This window comes from Chaetodon trifascialis, chromosome 9, assembly GCF_039877785.1.
Source record: "Chaetodon trifascialis isolate fChaTrf1 chromosome 9, fChaTrf1.hap1, whole genome shotgun sequence".
NCBI lineage: Eukaryota > Metazoa > Chordata > Actinopteri > Chaetodontiformes > Chaetodontidae > Chaetodon > Chaetodon trifascialis.
The window spans coordinates 25,213,893-25,234,814 of record NC_092064.1 but is presented as its reverse complement, the minus strand read 5'-3'; the positions used below and the strand labels follow the sequence as shown (position 1 = coordinate 25,234,814).

The window sequence follows — 20,922 nt, the reverse complement described above, 5'->3', positions numbered from 1 at the left end:
TGAGGCAGAGCAGCCAGAGGACATTAACCAGAAAATATTTTTTCCATAAAATAAGATCCAGTTTCACCCAAGTCAGTGAATGAATTGTTAAAGTTGTGCTGTTTTTTTGTTTTTTTTTACAGCAATCCATGAGGCCCAGCCCCCAGAAACAGTCTACTCCAGCGGCATCCTTCACTCTATGTATCCATGCCTACAACATAGAAATTCAGATTCATAGGGTTTCATTGGATGCAAAATTAGTATTTGCCCCCAAGTGCAGGATGAGTCATCAACATTTTAAAAATCATTTTACAGGAAATGACAAACTCTACCCCTTCCCTTTCCTGTAAAATGAGCCTGAAACGCCAATGGAAAGCTGTTCTTGAACACAAAAGTAGAAGATTTTTTATCACCTCCAGCTTATTAATTATTAATTTCTTTTGCAAATAGGTGCCTGCAGATGACTATATCTGTGTCTTATTAGTTGGAAAACACAATGGGACCACAGCATGAAGCCTTAAATTGATAACAATTCCCACATATGTTTTTCTCACAGTATGTGTTGGCATTCTCCAAAAATCTCTATCTGTACTTATATTCAGGCCGTTTACTCTATTTAGCATTTCAAACCTGTATAATATCCTGATTTGCATTGAATTCCTTATTTGGCTTTACAGTTTCCCACTGAAGCAGCATCTCTTCACGACAGTCATCTGCACAGTCACTTACAACTGGCTTGACTGTTACATGAAAGAAAAGAACACGGCACTTTCAGGCAAAGCGGACTCTCGTTGGCTATCGGTGGAGGTGGGCAGCCATTTTGAGACAAACATATTGCTTGTGTGTACATGCTTTTTGGAGTTATAATGGAAAAAACGTGTAGGATTAGCACTTCATTAGCTAACGAGATAATGCAACAGCTGCTGTGGATTAATATATTGTATTGGACTAAACATCTTCCTGGCTTTTGCTGTTAGCATCTTATTGCTTTCGACTCGACCTTGAGCTCTAATACTAAGTGGCTCTCTGTGTTTCTTCCTGAAATTATTCATTGGTTGTTTTCCTAATGTGCCAGCAGAGAAAATGCCACATGACCTAACAAATATTTCACTAATTAATATAATTAACTTGACATTTCTAATTTCTAAAATGCTTGCAGCATTTATCTGGCAAGCTCAAGCAACAGAACAGAATATCATCGAAAGCATTTGGTATTAGAGCTGCAGCAGTGTGAATAGTGAAGTCCCTCTCTGACTCGTGCAGTCTCATGGGTCAGACTCTGCAAACATTCTCTTTGTGCATGTCATCCCCCCAATTCTGACTCTGACAATATTGCTTTCTCCAGGATCTTCCCTCTAGGCATTTCTATCCTTGTGAGCCCATAAGAAATACAAAACGACAAACTGTTACAAGACAGAATACACTCTGTGCTTTCAGGGTTACTAATGAAGACTTCTCATGCACAACACATCATATACAGTTTGTTTTACATATTTAATGGAAGTCATATCTACTGGGGCTGCACTCGACAACAACAACAACAAAAACACATGGAAAATTCAGTGCATCTGCATGAAATAGCTATTTGCTAACATCTATTGTAAAGCTTGCAGTTCAGTTTTTGCAGTGACTGTTTCAGAAAGGTGTTGATTTAACTCAGGTAACCTCATAGGACATCATTTTATGTGCATCATGCTGCAAAGTGTTTGTTATTTTGTCTACTGTGTGCACTTGGACTGTGTGGATTGGACAGCATTATGTTGTTCCAGCCATCCCCTGTGGTAGCATATGAAAATTACAAAGCAACTGAGGGCCATTTTTGGAAAAGGCCAGAGAGGCGGGGAATTGTTTATTTTTGGCATTTGCTTTATTAGATGCTCGAGAGACTGAAAGGTTTTTATGAGACGTCAGCTTAAAACGTGCCTAAAACAGGTGAAATGACCAGACATACAAGCACCACTTCATGAAAACGTGTGCATGTGTATCTTCTGAAAACCATATAAACTGAGCCCTAAAGATTACCACAGAATTGAATCAGCACCTTTGAGAAACAGCCTCGTCAATAGCGTCATTGTGATCTTCCCTAACTTCTTTTCATGGTGCAGCTGCTATTAAGAACCTGCTTGCATTGATGCCAGTGCACAAAGACACATAATCTGGTGTAAGTAGCGCAAAGTGTGGATGCCTAGGAGATGGAAATGTAAGTATTATGGTGTGATGATCTGTCTTTCATCCCTCTTACATCATGTTGTGGGAATCACTGAGGTGATTGCTCTGTATAGTCCCGTAACAACATTTCACAGCTTCACTGGTCACCAAATGGAAACTGAAACTTTATGTTTCAGTGCAGAGTGCACAGAGTATTCCCTCTTTTGTCATCCCCAAGATTTCAGGGCTTTTCTTATTGAAGTCTGGTCCGCCATTCCACCACACTGTCCACAGGACATGTGCATGATGGCGTTTCAAAGAGGTTTAAGTTCCTCATAAAGGCAAAAGTGAAGTCCATGTTTGGATATTGTGTTGTATTCTATCATTTGTCATGTCATGTTGTCAGATCCGCCAAATCTTTCTATTTGAATATCTATAACATAAACCCTGTGGCGTGTCTCATGACAGTTACTTGGCAAAAAGATGCACTTGAGGCTACAATAGAAATGTAAAATTCAAGGCGAGACATCTCTCCTTGTTGCCTATAAGCAGCTTCGTAAATATGTGGGAATTCCACTGATAGATGAAATTCACAGACAGGCAACAACTGAAAACATCTTAAAATTACAATGTACTACTGCAACTATCAATACTGAAAAGAATAGTTTGGGCTTGAAGTGTTTGCTGACAGAGTACTATCACAATACACTCGACAGGACGCTGAAGCCTCTACATTTCCATAAGCGTGTGACGGGACAGAATCAGTAGTCAGAGTGCATCCAGTTCATTCGCATTTTTCTTGTGGCTCGACAGGCACTGATTTATTATCATTAGTAATAATCAAAAAGATATACTGCAATAGTTTCTGTGTATCAGACATCCATTTTACTTTTGAGAACAAATGCAGACAATTCATTTTGGCACCGGTAAAGTGACAATGACACTGGGTCAGATGAGAGATGATTAAACACTCAACTCGAGGCTCACAGCCTTGTTGCTTGAAATGTGTGCAGAGTGATCCTCTCATTGCCTGAGGAAGGCATTTTTAATGCTTTGGTGTTATACAAAAAGAAATGACATGTTGCTGATAGTTTTGGCTAAACACAGGAAGATGTCCTAAATATAAATTTCTTTTCTTCAGCTGCAGGGGAGGCAGATCAAAACCTGCCATATGTTATAATACGCCGCTTAAATGGCTGTACTAATGCAGTAGGTGTGGATCACAGAATTACAGTATTCATGGCAGTAAATCAAGGCATTAGCTTCATCTGAGGTGGCCAAAATCAGCTCTTGTTTCACTTACGACAGTTCTGCTTTGATAAAACATGCAGAGAAACCTGAAATGATCCAAAAGACATACATTCATATGGGAACGAGGGACTTTTATAAGAATGATGGAAACCAAAAGGACACAAAGACTGGAAACACACCAATTATCACTGTCATTATGAAATATACCACAAAAGAAGAAACCTCTTTTATGAAAGACCATTTTAATGACATGTTGCCAGACTGAGTTAGTTCAGCAGTCATAAAAACAGTCAATGATGGTCCATACCCATTTTACCTAATCAATAACCTTTCCACATAACAGCCGTGGGGAAGACAGGATGAGCACTGCAGCTGTTCTTTGAGATGTTCAATCATCAAGCGTGTTGAGACAAAAGTCACAAAAGTCAGAGCTAATTGGAAGAGGCACATTTCGCTCTGTGTGAGGATTCAGGCCGCTTCTGTGTTTTTCTGGAACGTCTACAATAATCTCAGGGGAATGCTGGGGAACAATGCACAGGGTGCACATAAATCTCAGTGTCTTAAAGTAGTCAGGTGTGTGAATCGTATTGTGCCTGTTAAAGCTTCTTCTCCCACACAAAATGATGAAGAGTTTAGTGAAATTCATGACATAAACTAATTTAATTTGATCGACTGTAGGATAAAAAGTATGCAGTACTTTTTGCAAAGTGGAGAAAAACTGTGTAATTCAGCTAAAATGTTACATGGGCATTATGCAATACACTGTGAACAATCCAAATTAGGTGATTTTATCACTTTGCTTTAGCTGCAAATTACTGGCTTAATAAAAGGGCCATAAATAACCACATAAATCCTCAGAGTAGCTGCAAATATTCAAACATTACAACACAACTGCTTTAGATACCCATTAAAAGTGTAATAACTCAAAGCAGCTTATTACTTTGTGCAAATTACAATATTTTTATACCTGCAATATCCCACAAAGCAAATGAACAAAAATGGATGACGAGCGATAGAATACCTGGACGTTTTAATTAACAAGTGCTGGTAATACTGAAAATCTCTTTGTGTCTTTGACACAATAATATTATTTGTATTTAAATACAAAATAATCAAATCAAGTAAAATATATTTCAGTATATATAACAAGAGAAAACATTCTCATTTCCTCTGAGCTTGTACCATGTTTGGATGCATGCAGTGCTGCTGCCACAGTCTCCGGTCATGTGTTTCAGATGACACGCCAAATTCAACACAGCCTATAAATGGCTGCTGGCTTGTGGTGGACGGACTCGGCAGGGTTTTAAGTTTTAGCTTCTAGCTGCTGGTTAGGTTGGACGCTTCCCAAATGGAGCAATCTGTAGTAAATGGGGTTACACAGCATCTAAGGTTGCAGATGGTGTTTGAAAGCAGACAAGCTCACAATGCTCTCTTTTTTTTCGACCATTTAGAAAAATACTTGAACACAAAAAGTGGGTTTGGGTGGTGTGCAAGGTTGACACTTTAAGATGAAGGTGATTGTTAACACTCAGTTCGAGGTTGGAATCCATTCTCAATCCTGGTCTCTGTGGGGACAATCATCCTCTAATAACAGTAATCTCTCTCCTCGTTGGCCAGGACAATAGCGGTTCTGCAGGGGATGTAGACCTGAGAGACAAAGAGAAAGAGAGACAAAGGCAGGAAAGAAAGAACGGAGAAAAGTGAGATGACAATTGAAGATTAATGATGTTAATGAGATCACTGATTTTTAGAGATTACTGAATCTTCAGGTTTATCCTCATTTTAGAAGTCAGACATGGAAGCACTTGGCGCTGCCTTGATGCAATCGCCTCAAAGTCGACATGACGGCTAAATGAAGAGGAGGAGAAGGAGGAAAGAGATGGCGAAGAAGAGGATGGGGGTGCACTCAGAGGGATATTCAGATCTGAGCAGAAAAATAACTCTCAGTACACAAACACCACAGCCTTGATCGAAGAGGGCCATCGAGGTTAGAGAGGTGACGGAGTTGCAGCTGCATGAAGACCTCTGGGTGGCACTGGAGTCAACAGATCTGCATGAGGAGAGAAGTCACAGCTGCTTGAAGCTGTGCCTGGTGCTGCTGTATTTCATTTCAAGCTTTCAGATGAGGAGAATATGCATCCTGGCATAGCTGGTGGTGATTTAATCTGTTTCAAATTCATATCATTAACATTACATTGCTTGTGCATTCAAGTGGATGATCCCAAATGAGAAATGTACAAAAAAAAGTTTCAATTCTGAACTCCAATCAATGCAATAACTACATGTTTCATCATTTCTATATATTGGCTGTGCATCAACTGTAAATTTGTGATTCTGTGAAGATACAATCTGCCAGTGGGCATAAACTGGACTAAAAGAATCTCTCGAGTTTTGGTGGACTGAAGAAAAAAACATGTCAGCAAAAAATAAGCACACCATGAAAAAAAGCCTGGAAATGTCAGATTCTTTACACACACGGTACAAAGAAATCTTAGTGAGGGTGTTAGTTTGGAGTGGTGTAGCTAATAAAGTCTTTGATCAATCCTTTTGATATTCACAGTGTCGTTTGGAGGCAAGGAGCCACCGTGTACCATTAGTCATTTCAGAGTTATGCCAAAGGAAAAGCCGAGCAGACATAAATGATGCTGTATTTCCCAACAGAAAACGGAAAAAGAGAGCAGAGCTGTAAACAATTCAATCACCCCCTGAACTCTTCAAGCCGCCCTTCGGCATCAGCGGATCTGAGCTCGCTGTGGATGTGTTTCTTTGGCAACAGTTTGTCACCAAGGGAGTCGAGCAGCCCGGCACTGAAACACTGACACAGACATTGGTGACTAATTAAACAGTCACAGTGGGAGAGTCTTCATGCAGGAGCACCACAGAGAGAAGGGAAGGCAGAATGAATCACTGCACCTGTTTAGACAAAAACTACCACTGCGCCTAACCTGGAATATGTCAACAGCTTTTATTTCCAGCAAATAGTTAGCAACGGTGGCAAATCCTACTTCAATCTGTGAGCAAAGAGCAGCAGATAGTCCCGAGTGTTGGCACAGCAATTAGTGGAAGAAATTCTAATTGACATATTAGTCCTTACAACACGAAGGTGTTATGAATTAGATATCTCAGATTATCCATTAACACTAAGAAATCAGGCTGCACACAATTAAAGAGGGATCAAATATTTCACATTATGTGACATTTTGGTCAGAAACATTCTCATCAAACACAGAACCAAAGGGTCATCTTCTATCGACCTGAGCTGAAAACAAAGCGGCCTGTGGGAATATGGCCAGGGAGAGACAGTGATCACAGAGACGTGGAAAAAACATCCAACAACATTCTCTGTTTCTGTTTTAACTTGCTATGCTTCCTTTAATGTTTGCATCGCTGGCGACAGTGTCTTGTTTCGAAAGGCCTTTTATGAATAAAGTTGACTTAGTTGCATAAATGAATGAGTAGTTATACTGTAGGTAGAGCATGCTGTAGCCCATGCTCTACAATTCACTGACTTTACATCACAGCAAATCATTTTGCAAACTAGTCTGCTGCATTTTAGAATTAGGAAAATATTTTCCTCATGTTGTAGAATTCAATTCGTTGTCACGTATTTCCGAAAACAGATACAAAACGAGCACAAAGAGACACAAAACAACTACAAAGGGATGCAAAGTAACCTCAGAGTGATGCAGAATGACTAAAACAATTACAAAGAGACACAAACAACCACGAAGATACACAAAACAACTACAAGGAGACACCAAATGACTAGAAATGACACCTTGCGTCAGATGCATTGCTCCATTGTCTCATAATTCAGCCATGACTGTGGGCTCATTACAAACAGCAGCAATTCATTGATATGATTTCATATTAGAAAGCCCCAATTCAAAAGTTTCTAAACCCACCCACTGATGACTTCACATTCCTGATTAACCAATGCAATGATCTAATTTAGATCACACATCCAGTCCATTAATATACATTTGTCAGGCATAATGTCAGACTCAGTTATCATCAGTGTAGCACAAATTCTGTTGCCAGCGTTTTGTGAAGGCGATGTGCAACGAGCATCCCTGGTCCTCCAGCATCTGCCAGGATGTGTCTGAATATGTCCACAAAGCCTGCTGCTCTCTGATGAGTCATTTGGAGTAGGTGTTTACCACTTCACCAGCAGACACTCATGAGCGGCTTTTCAGGTCTAAGCAACAGCAGCTACAACTGGCACTTACTGTACAGCGGAACCTTTGCAAATCTCACAATTTGTTCCAAGTGTTCAAATCAGACATGCAAAACAAACTGTGATGAAGAGGAAGCAAAGCAATCTGTTTTTGAAGTACATGCACTGCGTTAGTACAAAGTTAGCCGAGGCCGTGCGCCCTTTCTTTAACTTCTTTTGTCTCAAGGATGTTCTTGTATCACCCCGAATCACGCTCTCATGTGAGAATCTGGATTTCATTCTCAGTCACTCAAGTCCAGCCTTCAGGCTAATACTCAATCTGATCAATGTTCAAACGCGCTGATGAAGGATTCATGAGGTGCTTCACAGGAATCTATCATCCACTCGGTTTCTGTCTCCTGACCCGGGCTACTGGCGAGAGTACAGCCTGACTATCCGTGCATTTAAAGTCTCCAGACATGTCTCTGCTTGGCTCCATTACTCACTTAGCAAGGATCAGCTCCCCTTAAGCACTTCTGTACATGTAGGTTGTACTTCAGGCAGACCGAGGATCTGACTGCGTAACAACAAAAACCTGACTTGGATGGTTAACTAAGTTAAGACTCAATTAAAGGATAGAATCTGTTTCTCTGTCTTACTTATTTTTGGAGCGTTGGCCCTCTTTCGTATAGTTATATGAACATTTTACTCAATTGCTGAAACAAATGCAGCAATATCACCATGCTCATACATTAGCACTCAATCTACTGAGTATCATGTTGTCATATCTAACAGAAATAATGGCCATATCCTTAAGTACTGACTTCAATTATGATCAGGCTGAGTTTAACTGACTAATATTGCTAATAGCAAAAACACTTTAAGACTTAACTCGTGCACAATGGAGAAACTTTGTTAAAATAAGAGCACAATAAACTCTAACACACCTGTAGCACACAGTATACACAGCATGTGTATGTGACGCAGTCCTGTCACAGTTTTACTCTGTTAGTTCAGACTTCAACATCAGGCCTTAGATGTTTCTGATGGAAATGTACAGATTTTGATCATTTGCCACGCGCCTGCTAAGTTTCGCTCACGTCTATTTCTTCCTCACTTCAGCTTAATTTCTTTTTGTGAAACTGTCAAAGGAGACAACCCCTTTGATGCATGCAAAGTTTATCAAACGCTTTGGAAGCGGCTAATTATTCATCAGCGCTTCTTTGCGTTACGTCTTTGACATTATAACACTCAAACGAAATTGTAAATGTGACAAATACCAGAGGTTAACCGAAAAAAAACAAACATTTTCTCGCTCGGGAAACTGAGGTGCTGGACTATTGAAGTTTCTGTCCTGCTAAATGAATGAACTGTAGTCGTTCAACAGCAGAAGTCCGAGTTCTTGATGTGCGAGATTCTCATGAAACGCTCGGCTGAGTATATCAAGTTGTCAGTTCACTCAGATGAAGGCTTAGCTGCAATACTTTTTATTTGCATAAATAGCAGAGTGCATTTTTCATCCTTTTTATTCAGCTTCATGGCTTCATAGCTGCTGAAACATTCACTCTGTTCAGATTACCAGAGGTAAAACGAAACGAGCCCGACTGCCGATTCTCCTGTTATTGCTAAGAAACAGCTGAAAACACTCTAAAAAGTAGGAAATAGATGCTTTTACTTTCAATAATAAATATGTGCTATCTAATGCATGCTAATATGTAACTGGCTACAAATCTCCGAACCACCCAAACCGCAATATAACATGCATGTGTGTAAAAACACTGTTTCTTATCTTCTTTTATATCATGTGACACCTTTTGAAGTTGATAGGGTGAAATTGCTTATATGCACATCGAGCAGTTATGGATTAGCTTTCATTTAGAGTCACGTTTCAGGCTAACTGACGAACGTAGGTCCAGTATTCACTTTATTTTAGCTCTGTCTTTGGTCTCTAGTGGTCTCAGCCAATTCCTGAGAAAAATATTTGCCTCTTTCGCAGCAAATGTTCCACTATGTTCACCAACTGGTCCAGAACTGTGTCTGTCTGTCTTCTGGTTCTGAGCAGGTAGAGCACGGTGGGCTTGTTTGAGCCTTTTCAGTGAGAAAACAGAAGAGAATAAAAGGCACGAAACAGATATACAGACGAATATTTCACTTCAAATAAACAGTGAATTAAGAGTCACGCTAGATGTGTTTAAATCAAAATGAGCTTATATTAATGTGTACAAGCACTAACAAAACAAAAAAAAGTTTGCAGGCACTTCCATGGCACATGTGAGCCTGCTGTGAGAGAGATCACAACCCCCCTGACTCCACCGATGTGTACCAGGGATGAAAGAGCCCCATCACCCATACAGATGTTTAGGGCTGAGGTGTATCAGCATTTCTCTGAGCTCGGTTTACCGTGACAAACCTTTCCATCACTTGCTCTGACGGTCACTATTTTTCTGACTAATGAGCTTCTGAAAAACTCCCGAGCCGGTGTGTCGTGGTGCTGTCACAACCGGCGAGCTGTTTTGATTTGTGTGAAAACACAGCGTACTTAATATCATGTCGCTGATGTGCTGAAACATCGTTAAAAACACATAATAAAATAAAAAAATGATATGATAAATCTTGGCATTTTGGCCTGTCCTCAAAACACCCCAGGGTGCCGTGATTCCCACTTTGGGAATCACTGGTCTGGTTAATAGTTGCTGCTAAAACTAAATATCCTTTCACATTGTGCTTCGTCACAACCCAGAACTGATATTAGCATTTTAATTAGAACTAGTCACTGACATGGATCTTATCAATTAGTAAGAAAGAATACATGCAGATTGTTTTATTTTAGGCATAGATGGTACTTTCATCTTAAACTGCTGACTTACTTAACCATTAAATAATGTAAAATGTGAATATTTTGGGACTTAATAACCTTTGCTAATGAGGACAAATGAGAAAGAACAGCAAAAGGGAATTTTTCACAACCTAGAAACCCAAAACTTGCTCTAATTAATGACTGATCTATACATGTTTCATTAATCACTGATAAAGCAACTTGTAAACCTTAAAATGTATAAACCCCTTTTAAAGGGGAATCTGTCACATTATCAAAACAGAGGTAGTTTCAGCAAGATGCGTGTAAAAGATAAGATAGAAAGATAATAAAAGTTTCCTCTTCAGCAGTTTCTACTGCAGCGTGCAGCATTCCTCTGTAAACACTGTAGAACCTGTTTACCATCTGTGTCACGTCTAACAGGCTCGAGCTTGTTCTTGTTTTTTCTGTGAAGTGATGGTATTTTTCTCTTCATCGATTTTTTTTTTATGACGGAATGAAAGAAATGACTGAAAGAGCTAAAGAGATGTCACATGACAACAGTCCAGGACCAGGTTTGTAAACAAGGTGCGTTAAGTCTACATGATGCTCGCCAAAGCCTGCCGGGCCATCGGGACGCTCTCGACGCCGCCGGCTTCATCCAGCTGTGTGTATCCTCAAGTCTGAGTGACGTATTCAAGGAGGACGTGAGAGTTTATCATTGGCCAGTAATGAGGAGGCTGGAGAACTGATGGACCCATTAAAAAAACAGGAGAGAAGAAGTTTGCGTAGACTTTGAAAGCAACAGTCGTTAAATAAAACATGGATGTGTGGGAACATTTCGTAGCCCCCGCAGAGGCTCTTGTCTGATTATTCTTGTCAAAACCAGGTAGGTGTGAGGAGGAGAAGGAGAAGCAGCATCTTTATGCAAGACTAGAGTCTCACTCTGCAATCTCTATGAGGGAGATACAGTATGTGCAGAAGTGTCCACACCCTGCCTCCCTCCTCCCTGTCAGCCCTGCTCCTCTCACTCCCTTTCATTGCACATTAATCCATAATGGTGCCAACATTAGCAGATGACTTGTTAACTAAACTTCACATTTTGGCCAAGAGGGACGTGGGTGAAGCACTGGTGTTTGAATTAATAAGAGTTGGAAAAGATTTAAGAGAATGTGGAATTTGAGTCCTTAACTGACGAAACCTAAGCTAATACGACAGAGGATCACTGTCTGCGTGAAAGAGGAAGAGGCCTTTTGACTGGGGTTAAATAATGCTGAATTGATGCTCTAAATTGCAGCGTGAGCTTTGCCAAACACGTTTTCAATGCATAAAAGTGCTCCGTCCAACTGCAGCGCTTTCCGTATTGATCTGAGGAGGTTCAAGTTGAGTTCAGATAAACAAATGCCTCATCAGGTGCCGTGTCAACGCTGGTACTGACTGCAACAGCTTAAGTGGAGTGCCTTGAGATATTATTTTATGAAACAAACTGAAAAACCACAGGAGGAGATGAAGGGTGACTGTGCAGACCACTTCACAGACATCACTGTCCTCACGCATTAATTGGATTCATTAACATAAGATCTAACACGCAATCAGCCAAGTTACAGTTGGAGTGCACGGGTATCGGTGCTGATCCACACTAATTCATCCCTGACCTTATTCATAAACATCTTATTGCCTTTCAGCATTTTAATCAAGAAAAAATTACATCAGGAAAAAAGGAGGCAAACATGAGGAAGATCCTGGAGCTCTCTGCTTAAAATGCATATCAGTGTTTCTTGCTATATTTCAAGGACCGACCTAGTTCATGCTATTAGCCTAAAGCAGTCTCCATGATGGAGGCCCAGTGGTTCTTTCTCGCAGACATTTTCTCCCCTCCATGATGCCGTGCGAGTTTAAGAGGCATGCACATGAAAAGGTAAGTTCTAACACCATGAATAATGCACATTGTTTGCCGGAGAATCTGAAAGCTCCGTAGATTTCAGATTCACACAACGCTCAATGACTCCAGGATAACTGCCAGCTTGAGCAGAGTAAAATGCATAGAAGCCAAATACGATATTCACAAACAAAGCCTAATGTTGTGGAGAAACCGCAAACAATGGGTACCATCCCATGGCAGACAGATCCAGTATTTTTTTGAATGCAGTCCTATTTGATCATTTTCTGGACTCTGCATTAAAAGCTAATCACATTAATGAGGAGGAGAATAAATTATGGAGCAGTGGTTAAGCTGAGAGGCCCAGACCAGGGAGTTGCTGGGTTTTTGCCAGAACAGGCAACTGTCTTTCAAGACAACGCAGTTGAACCTCATCAGAACGGCTCGAAAGGATCCGTTCACTCCAGCTCAATTTCAGGCTGAGAAAACTGATTTGTCGAATCAAAAGCTAAACCTAAAAAGACAAAACATTAATACGCTAACAGCTGTTTCATCACACAAAACAGGTTGTGTGAAAACCTCTCTCCCTGGAAAACAGGCAACGCTTAACTACTGTAATATCATCAACATCCACCGGATTAATGCACACTGTCGAAACAAGTCTGAGGAACATTACTTATAATTGCAGATTTCCAGTCAGCAGACTGACGGGGAAAAAACACAAGCGTAACTAATAGCATTAATGATGCCCGCTAATATTCCTTTTAACAACGCATCCACAGACTCATCAAGTCTACCATGAATACCCTGCCTGTCTATGGAGCGCTGTTCATGTGCGCCCTCGCCAGAAAGATACAAACGCATGAGTGGCGGGTCGGGGATGGTAGCATGTCAGGATGTTATGCACATTGTCGAAGTGGCTGGAAGATATTCTGGTGTTGACCCGACTTTAAAAACCATTAATGAGATCTCCTGTCAGAAAGGTCTATACCTGGATCGCGACACCTGCACACCTGAACAGGTATGTGAGACCAACGCGATGCACTAAATCTACACGTACAAATACCACAGGTACTAACGCTGTTACACAAGACATTCATGTTCCTTTTATATATTTGTAATAATAGGAGATTATTCCAGACATCCAAGTTTGTAACGCTGCAGGCAAAACAAATTTGGACACAACAAAGAGAAAGAGAAATGTTTGTCCAAAGTTGTAATCCTTCTTTTTTTTTTTCCATCTTCCGAGATATTTCTGGAGCTGTCTCATCACCACCCACGAGTGCTTTTGATGTTTTTCAGCCGTGAGCATCTCCTCCATTAGCTTACATATGTGCACTGCATTGTGGGACAATAGTGTCCATCAACAGCACACTCACAAATCATTTAACATGCATACTGACGTTTTTGAGTATACTTAATTTTGTCACTTTGTCAGTGTGAATGGCCAGCGTCCTCCAAATTAGTATGCAGAGTGGGATGGTGATACAGCATAGGCTATTAGAAAAGTGGTCTAGAGACCGGACTCGACTACAATGGCCCTGGACTTCTAATTTGAGTGCACTCCATGTTTGGGACTGAGTGATGTTCGACAAAAGAAGACCTTTTCACGAGTCAAAAGAAATATTTACCAGCATGGAGTTGGGGCGACCGTTGAAAGGCTGGGGCTCTGTGAAGAACTCTGTGTTGTGGTCCAGCCGTCCGTGGCCTCCATACTGAACCTCATCTGAATCCAGCTTGATTTTGTATCTGAAGAAGATTGAGGTTAAGGCACAAAAGCAGCAGGACACTCAGTTAGAAGATCTAAGGCTGTATTCAAAACTGCCTGCTATATTAGCAGTATGTAACGATTTGCCAAATCTGAAGCAAAAATCCAGCAAGCAACATTTTTTTTTTACGTGTTTTGGGTGCTATTACATCACTAAATTCACTTTGAGACAGGAAATCAGCTGTGCAGATCAGATGCAGATACTGCATTAGTCAGCGGTGTGCAGAAGGCGGTTCAGAATAAGACATAAGAAGCACAAGAGGAGGTTTGATCACCAGTGCTTTTTGAGCGCAGCTGTGGTTTAGCAGCGCTGAGCTGGTTTATATTCATTGAAATCCTCACATCCATCAACATTCATCTCCCCTTTGCAACACTACGAAGTGACAGTGCAGAGCGCTAATAGACAAAGCGAACGCAGCCTGAAATGAACATAATACAAAAGTGATTCAGCCATGGCTCAAGCATCCAGCCTGCCTGTCTAATTTGTCTAATTTACTGCATAAATAATGAAGTCAACCAAAAAAAGTGATCCAAATGTGTGACAACAAATACACAAAACTAAAATGTCTATAAACAGTATCCACTCCTCTTGGACTTTTCCAAGTTTTCTTGTTTTACCACGAATCACGGTGGAATAATTTAGCTTTTTTTAGCAAATCACTACTAACATGTAACATACCTTATATTGCTAATGCATCATTTTCACTTTTATTTAAGAATCTCTTTAAGTTGATCATTGTCAAAAAAAAGCTTCAAAGTTGGAAAACAATATAACACGTCAGGCAGGGGGATGTTGTGGTGCTTCTGAGCTGCTCTGAGACAGTTATAGACAGTTAATCTGTCTTTGATCACATATAGTAAAGGTATCTTGATGTGTGTGCGTGTGTGTCTCTATGCTGTGCTTCTGAATAAGGATGCAGACACTGAAAAGCTGATGGATGGCAGTTTCTATAATAAGGTAACCACAGTTTCATGAAATACGCATGTTCTTGAAGAGGATGGAGAGACACTGCATGAAATATAATATGTAAATTACGCCATGTGCTCCAGCGAGGGCTGCAGCAAACATTCACCTTTTCACAAAAGTGCAGGATGAAATCGATTACACAATGAATAATGCCCTTCAGCTGGGGTAAACGGAGAGTTCTGACTAATGTGATATCTAAATTGTTAGGAAATAGCTCCCAAAGTGTCTTAAGAAATGAGACTTTTATGGTCCCCATCTTGCTGCTCCACACAAAAAGGATTGATGTTGGGATCAGTTACAAGGCCATTATTATTGTCAGAGGAAATATTTAAGACACTTCAAAAGCTGGATTTAAAAATGCCAGAAAGTGCACATTGACAAGTATGTGCATAAATATATATTTTTATGTGGAAAGGAAGGCAAAGTTTAGCCTTGCTCATGCCAGTCAGAAATGCTGAGTAGCCGACACATGTACCTTGATGTCCATGCACAATGTAAATGCCCATAAACATCTGTGCGGCGCATTATTTACTCTTGTCTCTTAGGACAGGAGCTGTAAGGAACAGTGCTATAACAAACACCAGGAGAGCGGAGCAGACATGCAAACAGCGGCCTAATTGGCGGGCTGAATAATCACCTTCATCTCCCCATAGGCGATATTCTGGAGTTGGAGTGTGATCCTCAAACACTGCCTCATTCTGCCCCAGAGCCGGGAAAATTCCGCTTTTGCTGCTTGCTTGTCTGCTTTGATAGTGATGATTAAAAAGAAGTGCTGCTCTGTGCATTGTTTCTGCCGGGGAGGAAGATCCCCTCCTCCACACCTCCTCTGCTCTACTCGGCCTCGATGGGGTTTTATTGACAGAACAAACTAATTTTGCTATGACAGTTTTATAATAAATACCACAGGAATATGGAAATATTCTTACACTATAATGCTTCTGGGGAACTGAGGATTTGTGTGGTTTCAAAGGTTAATACTCCTAATACAAACAATAAAAACGGTAACATTAAGTAATCCTAACAGTGCATGGAATTTGGAGCGCTAGTGACTCTACGGTGCTCCTTCACGCTGCCTTTGTGCATCTCCAGGCTTGTGAATTGCATGCATACTGTATGTGTGCATGTCTGTGGCACAGTGTGCGCTGGAAATGAGGCATAGTTGCAATAACTCAGAGTTCCCCGGCAAACTTCTCTGCAAGGAAGCAAGAACCAGCACAAATTGGTAGTTGGAAGGTTTGAGCGATTATGTCTTTGTTATTGGCTACAGACGGCTGCAACAACCGCTTGCAGTTCAGCTGTAAACTATTGTAATCAATACAGCCTTTGTGAATAAAGGGGAAGATTTAAGTACACAATCAATTTTGCCCAATGAGCAGAGAAAAAAGAAGGCAGTCTGAAGCTTGATGATTAGAGCCATTGATGACCTGAAAACAATCTGGCCATGACCATGATTGCAGACCAAGCCACCACTTAGTTTCTCCATCAGCTTGTCATTTTTTCTGGCCTTATGAAAGTAATAGCACCCTGGCGTGGGTGAACAAGAGCCGGGCGAGATGTGAAGAATGTGGCTTGGCCTTGTGAGCATTCTAAATACCGTATCTCGCCTTTTAAGAGTTGACTTTCCCCTGCCTTCTGCCCAGCAGGTGCAACTTACATCAGGGTGGAAGAAATGGTAGAAACAGACGGCTGTGAGAGCCGTCGAGCCAAGCAGCAGCTGAGGCTCATACAGACTGATGTAAACGAGACCCTTAGATCCTCAACTTTGACCTACCGAGCTTGCCGGAGTTTTGAGCAAACACTTTCCTGTGCATTGAGGGAATATGATCAACGTTTCAGTAAATTTCCTTCATGATCAGTGTCAGAAGGGGGATTTTATTGATGGAACAGGGGTGCCTCTGATGACTGATTAAGACTCCGTTTACGTAGGTTTCACTGGCTGAATCAGACTGTTAGATGATTGGACAACGCATTCAATAACTGACGTTCAGAAGGAGCGCGATCCGCCGTCTGAATTTATCGAGCTGCTGGAGAAAGGAGACACTTTGCTGAGCTTTTATGACAATGTGGTCTGTGTTGACGTTCCGTCTGTCGCAGAGGTGGGGGCCAAGAAATGTGGATGAAGCAGAGATGGATATGCTACTGCTGATAAATAAGGGGTCTGATAAGTTTCGGAGTTTGGGGTGTGTTGAACTGCAGATTATTTTTGTGCACCAGATTTACCTGTTTACAGCAGAGAGTTATTTTATGCTACTTCTCTTATTTTCGCTCCATTTGAGTTGACGTCACTATAGTTCCCAGATTAAGGAATTACTTTGCTGAGTGCAGTGATACCATGATCGAGAGAACACCATTATTTCAGGCATTTTGTTTAATGTCTGAAATAAAAGCAGCTCAATGTATCTTACAGCACGCTGTGGTAAAAAAACAAATACCTTACTGTAGTACTTCCTAGGAAATATCAGAGTAAATAATCTATGCATGACCCAGTGTATTTTATTCTAAGTTTTAGTTAGTTAATGTCACAGCACCTGCAGTTGAATTACTCCAAACAGCATTCAAGGAGCAGCTCAGACAGAAGAGGAGAATGATGACCTGACACAATCTCAACTGAATATTGGCACAGTGTAAATCAAAGACCAATCTGCCCTGACAGGTACAGCTTTCATGACAGGATCCAACTGGGATTTCAAATACTCTAACCAGCCAGATAAAGCCCAGTGCCTGAAGAATGTGTCCACCACGAGTCAGAGAGAAAATAATAAAAAACACTGATGGTTTGAGTGCCTGTCGAAAAGCTGACGTTGACTGCATTTTAATGGCCAGCGTTTCTGAAGAGGTGCTTCGCTTCACTTTCTCTCCTGTTCCTCATGGAGGGGAAAAAAACATTCAAAAGAGGACACTGAGAAGCAAAAGAAAAGCTTGTCTAAAAATATGAAGAGGCCAAACAGTCAGTGCGCATCCAACTAAGGACTGCTACAGAGGGATGATGACTATATTGAGTTATTTATTCATTGTAAAGTTAAGACAGCAGACTTTCAGTTTTACATCATACCCCTGACACTAAAACCACAGCATTTAGCTGAAACACATCTGAGCAGTGTCAACTTTGGGTTCTTTTCAGTGTTGCACTGCCAACTGTTTTTTCCTAAAGTTTCTCGTACATATAATTAAGCGATAAACTGAAGCGTGTGCGCAGAGCTGGATGCAGCTGCTTATTTCTTTAGTTTAGTAATAAAATAGCTGTAAAAGTTTCATGACAAGCAAACGGAGAAACCACCTGAAGACGCATCTGGACCAACATGCAGTCATCCAGCATGTGACAGAGGGCAACAAAAGGTAACTTGATGGGTTTTTGCTGGAGAGGGGCACCCACCCTCTGATATAATAGGGTACTTGCCATTTTGCCAAAGGAAATAACACCCTGTACTGGATCCATTTTCCGTGGTGAACAGCATGGTCAGCTGCATTCAGCTATTATTTCCAGATAGAGCAGTGGTGTGGGGCTCCACTGTGACATCCCTGACCCTCACACAGGTGGAAGAAAGTTTAAGTATATGACAGCTGAGTGTAATGAAAAAGCACTTTTGGACTCTTTGAGCTTGTCTTGTTTACCTCCTCTGCCTCTGAGTGGCACTTTCATCTGTCTTCTCCCCTAATTGGATCCTCTGCACACATTCCCATCGGAGGATCTGCATCTCCTCATACACACTGCGCATTTACCTTCCTCACACACACAGCACATTTGCCTTTATGTGTTTACTGCTTCTCTGTATAATGACAGCCAGAGCTTTGCCCTCACATTTATTTGCATTTCCTCTCAACCCACCCAGTGTCTGAGGCCTCTCCTTAAACATCAAAAGAAGCACCAGGAGGAAAAGATGTGGTTCCATCTAAATGAAAATAAACCCTCAAAAACGGTGTTACAGACACTGAAGCAAGGCTATTAGTGGTGTGCCCAAGATTCACCCTATCAAGGCAGAGCCGAAAACACGAGGCAGAACGTACAATTATTGCACATCAAACAAGCTTACAATTAACGCATGATATTAAGAGGTTTGGGGTTACTTCTGTGGTTTTTTAATCATCAAATAAACCTGATTACTGTTCTGTGTCACTACTCACATTTAATGACATGATTTTTGTTTTTGTCCTTTTTAAGGAAACTAACAATAGAGATTAGAAATGTTCTTTCTGCATCGTTTTTCATCCACCGGAAGAATCGTGCTTCCCAGGCAGCCACTGACATTACAACCTAAACATCTATCTAACAATATATAATAGAATAACTGCCAGATAATGTGACAACCGTGCAAAATGCAATGCAGTTCCCCTCAGAAGATATTGCTTGTTAATATAATGGCATCATCTTGCTGATACTGTATTAAAAACTTTCTTTCATTTTGGATTTTCATAACACTTTCAAAGTTGTATCATATCATTATAATTTGCGGGAACCATCAGCTTATCCATCTAAATGAAACAAGGGAAAAAAAAAGGAGAAATCAAAGAAATAACTGCTGCTTCACGGCCTCATTGTCAGCCAATTGAATCATCATAATTTGAGACAGAGCCGCTCATGGATAGCGATCTGAACTGCTGACATCCCGACAAAACTAACAAACTCTGTCTGGGTTTTGACTCACCACTACATTATTTAAGTCATAGCTGAAAAAGCAACACAGCTTCGTATCCATCCAGGGAGCTGATGGCGTGAGCTTCACTGAGCGCCAGAGGAGAGTGATGTCCATTATAATAAATACAAATCTGTCAGCTTTCTGTCCCCCTTCACATCCCTGATCATTAAGCCTGCTGTAATCACAACTGTGGGACTCATTAAATTCCTCTGCGCTGCTTGCTGGGAAGACAGACAGCCAACGCTGCTAAAGAGAGCGCTTTTGGAATCACTGGGCTGTGCTATTATTTCTCCCTAATAGCATAACAACACCACTATAAACAACTGACTCATATTCCTCTCAACAGTGACCGCTAAAATTACACCACAGAAGTCTCAGCCTCAGACAAAATGCTGCAATTAAAATTGTCAAAAAAAATCACATTTACTTTAAACAAGTCTGACACGGTGGTTAGATCCCTCATCCACTCACAGACGATGTTTAGCATCTTCAAAGCCCTGATGAATTTATTGGTAGATTGATTCTGAACCATGTTCAGCCTTTAAAATCATACCATCAGTTATGTAGCAGCAGTGAAGATGATTGGCGAGGTTGCTTATACGGGCCCATGTGACTGACGGAGCATGCACAGTTTATGCTACTCAGAGCCTCAGATCCCATTTAAAATGTTACTGATCTTCATGCATTGAGATCAGCTACTTGCTCACCTTGATATATGCAAGTGAGATTAAAAGATTAAAATAACTCCGATACTGTAATAAGACTAAAGTGCAACACACACCGGCCGTGCCATACAGTTGCTACCTCTCTGGAAAGCTGATGAACATCAGTGCAGATAAATAGCGCACTGGCATATACAAACTTTTTTAAGATTTACATATTCAGTGCAACTGGGTGCAAATCAGTGGGTTCCCAGGCTGGCGAAGTCGGAGAATATTAAAAGACGGCATTGGTTTTGCTCATTTCATGGGGTTCGTTAACAATAAGAGAAATACAGGATATTGCAAGACTTATCCTTAAAATGTCTTCATAGCCACAGCGGTGGCTCTGATGGGAACGCAGTCATTCGTTTCAGAGGATCCTGTAATGAAGTGTTGGACAAGTGGAAAATTGGACTTCTTGGTGGTGCTAGACTAAAAGTTACAGGATAACCAGGGTCGATCAAATTTATCCACTGTGGACCATTAATGTGTGTACTAAACAGCTGTTGACCCACTTTATCTCACTCTGGCCCAGAGTGGTGCACAGATACAAGCCTTCCCAAAAGAGCTCCCGTACTCAGTGCGAGCTTTAAAAGTCTTAATGTGCACATGGGTCATGCAATTTCCATATTTTTTCTTACTCCT

General features: G+C 41.0%; 1 protein-coding gene across 1 annotated transcript in view; it reads right to left on the bottom strand.

Moving 5' to 3' along the window:
- Window positions 1-3,601: 3,601 nt before the first annotated feature.
- The window catches only part of gbe1b (glucan (1,4-alpha-), branching enzyme 1b), a 72,577-nt gene continuing 55,256 nt past the window's right edge, over window positions 3,602-20,922 (bottom strand). The window contains exons 15-16 of the mRNA XM_070971044.1: window positions 13,839-13,956; window positions 3,602-5,025 (exon numbers count right to left, since the gene is read on the bottom strand). Of these exons, the coding sequence (XP_070827145.1) occupies window positions 4,963-5,025; window positions 13,839-13,956 (181 nt within the window). The 3' untranslated portion in view covers window positions 3,602-4,962. The remainder of the gene's footprint in view (window positions 5,026-13,838; window positions 13,957-20,922) is intronic.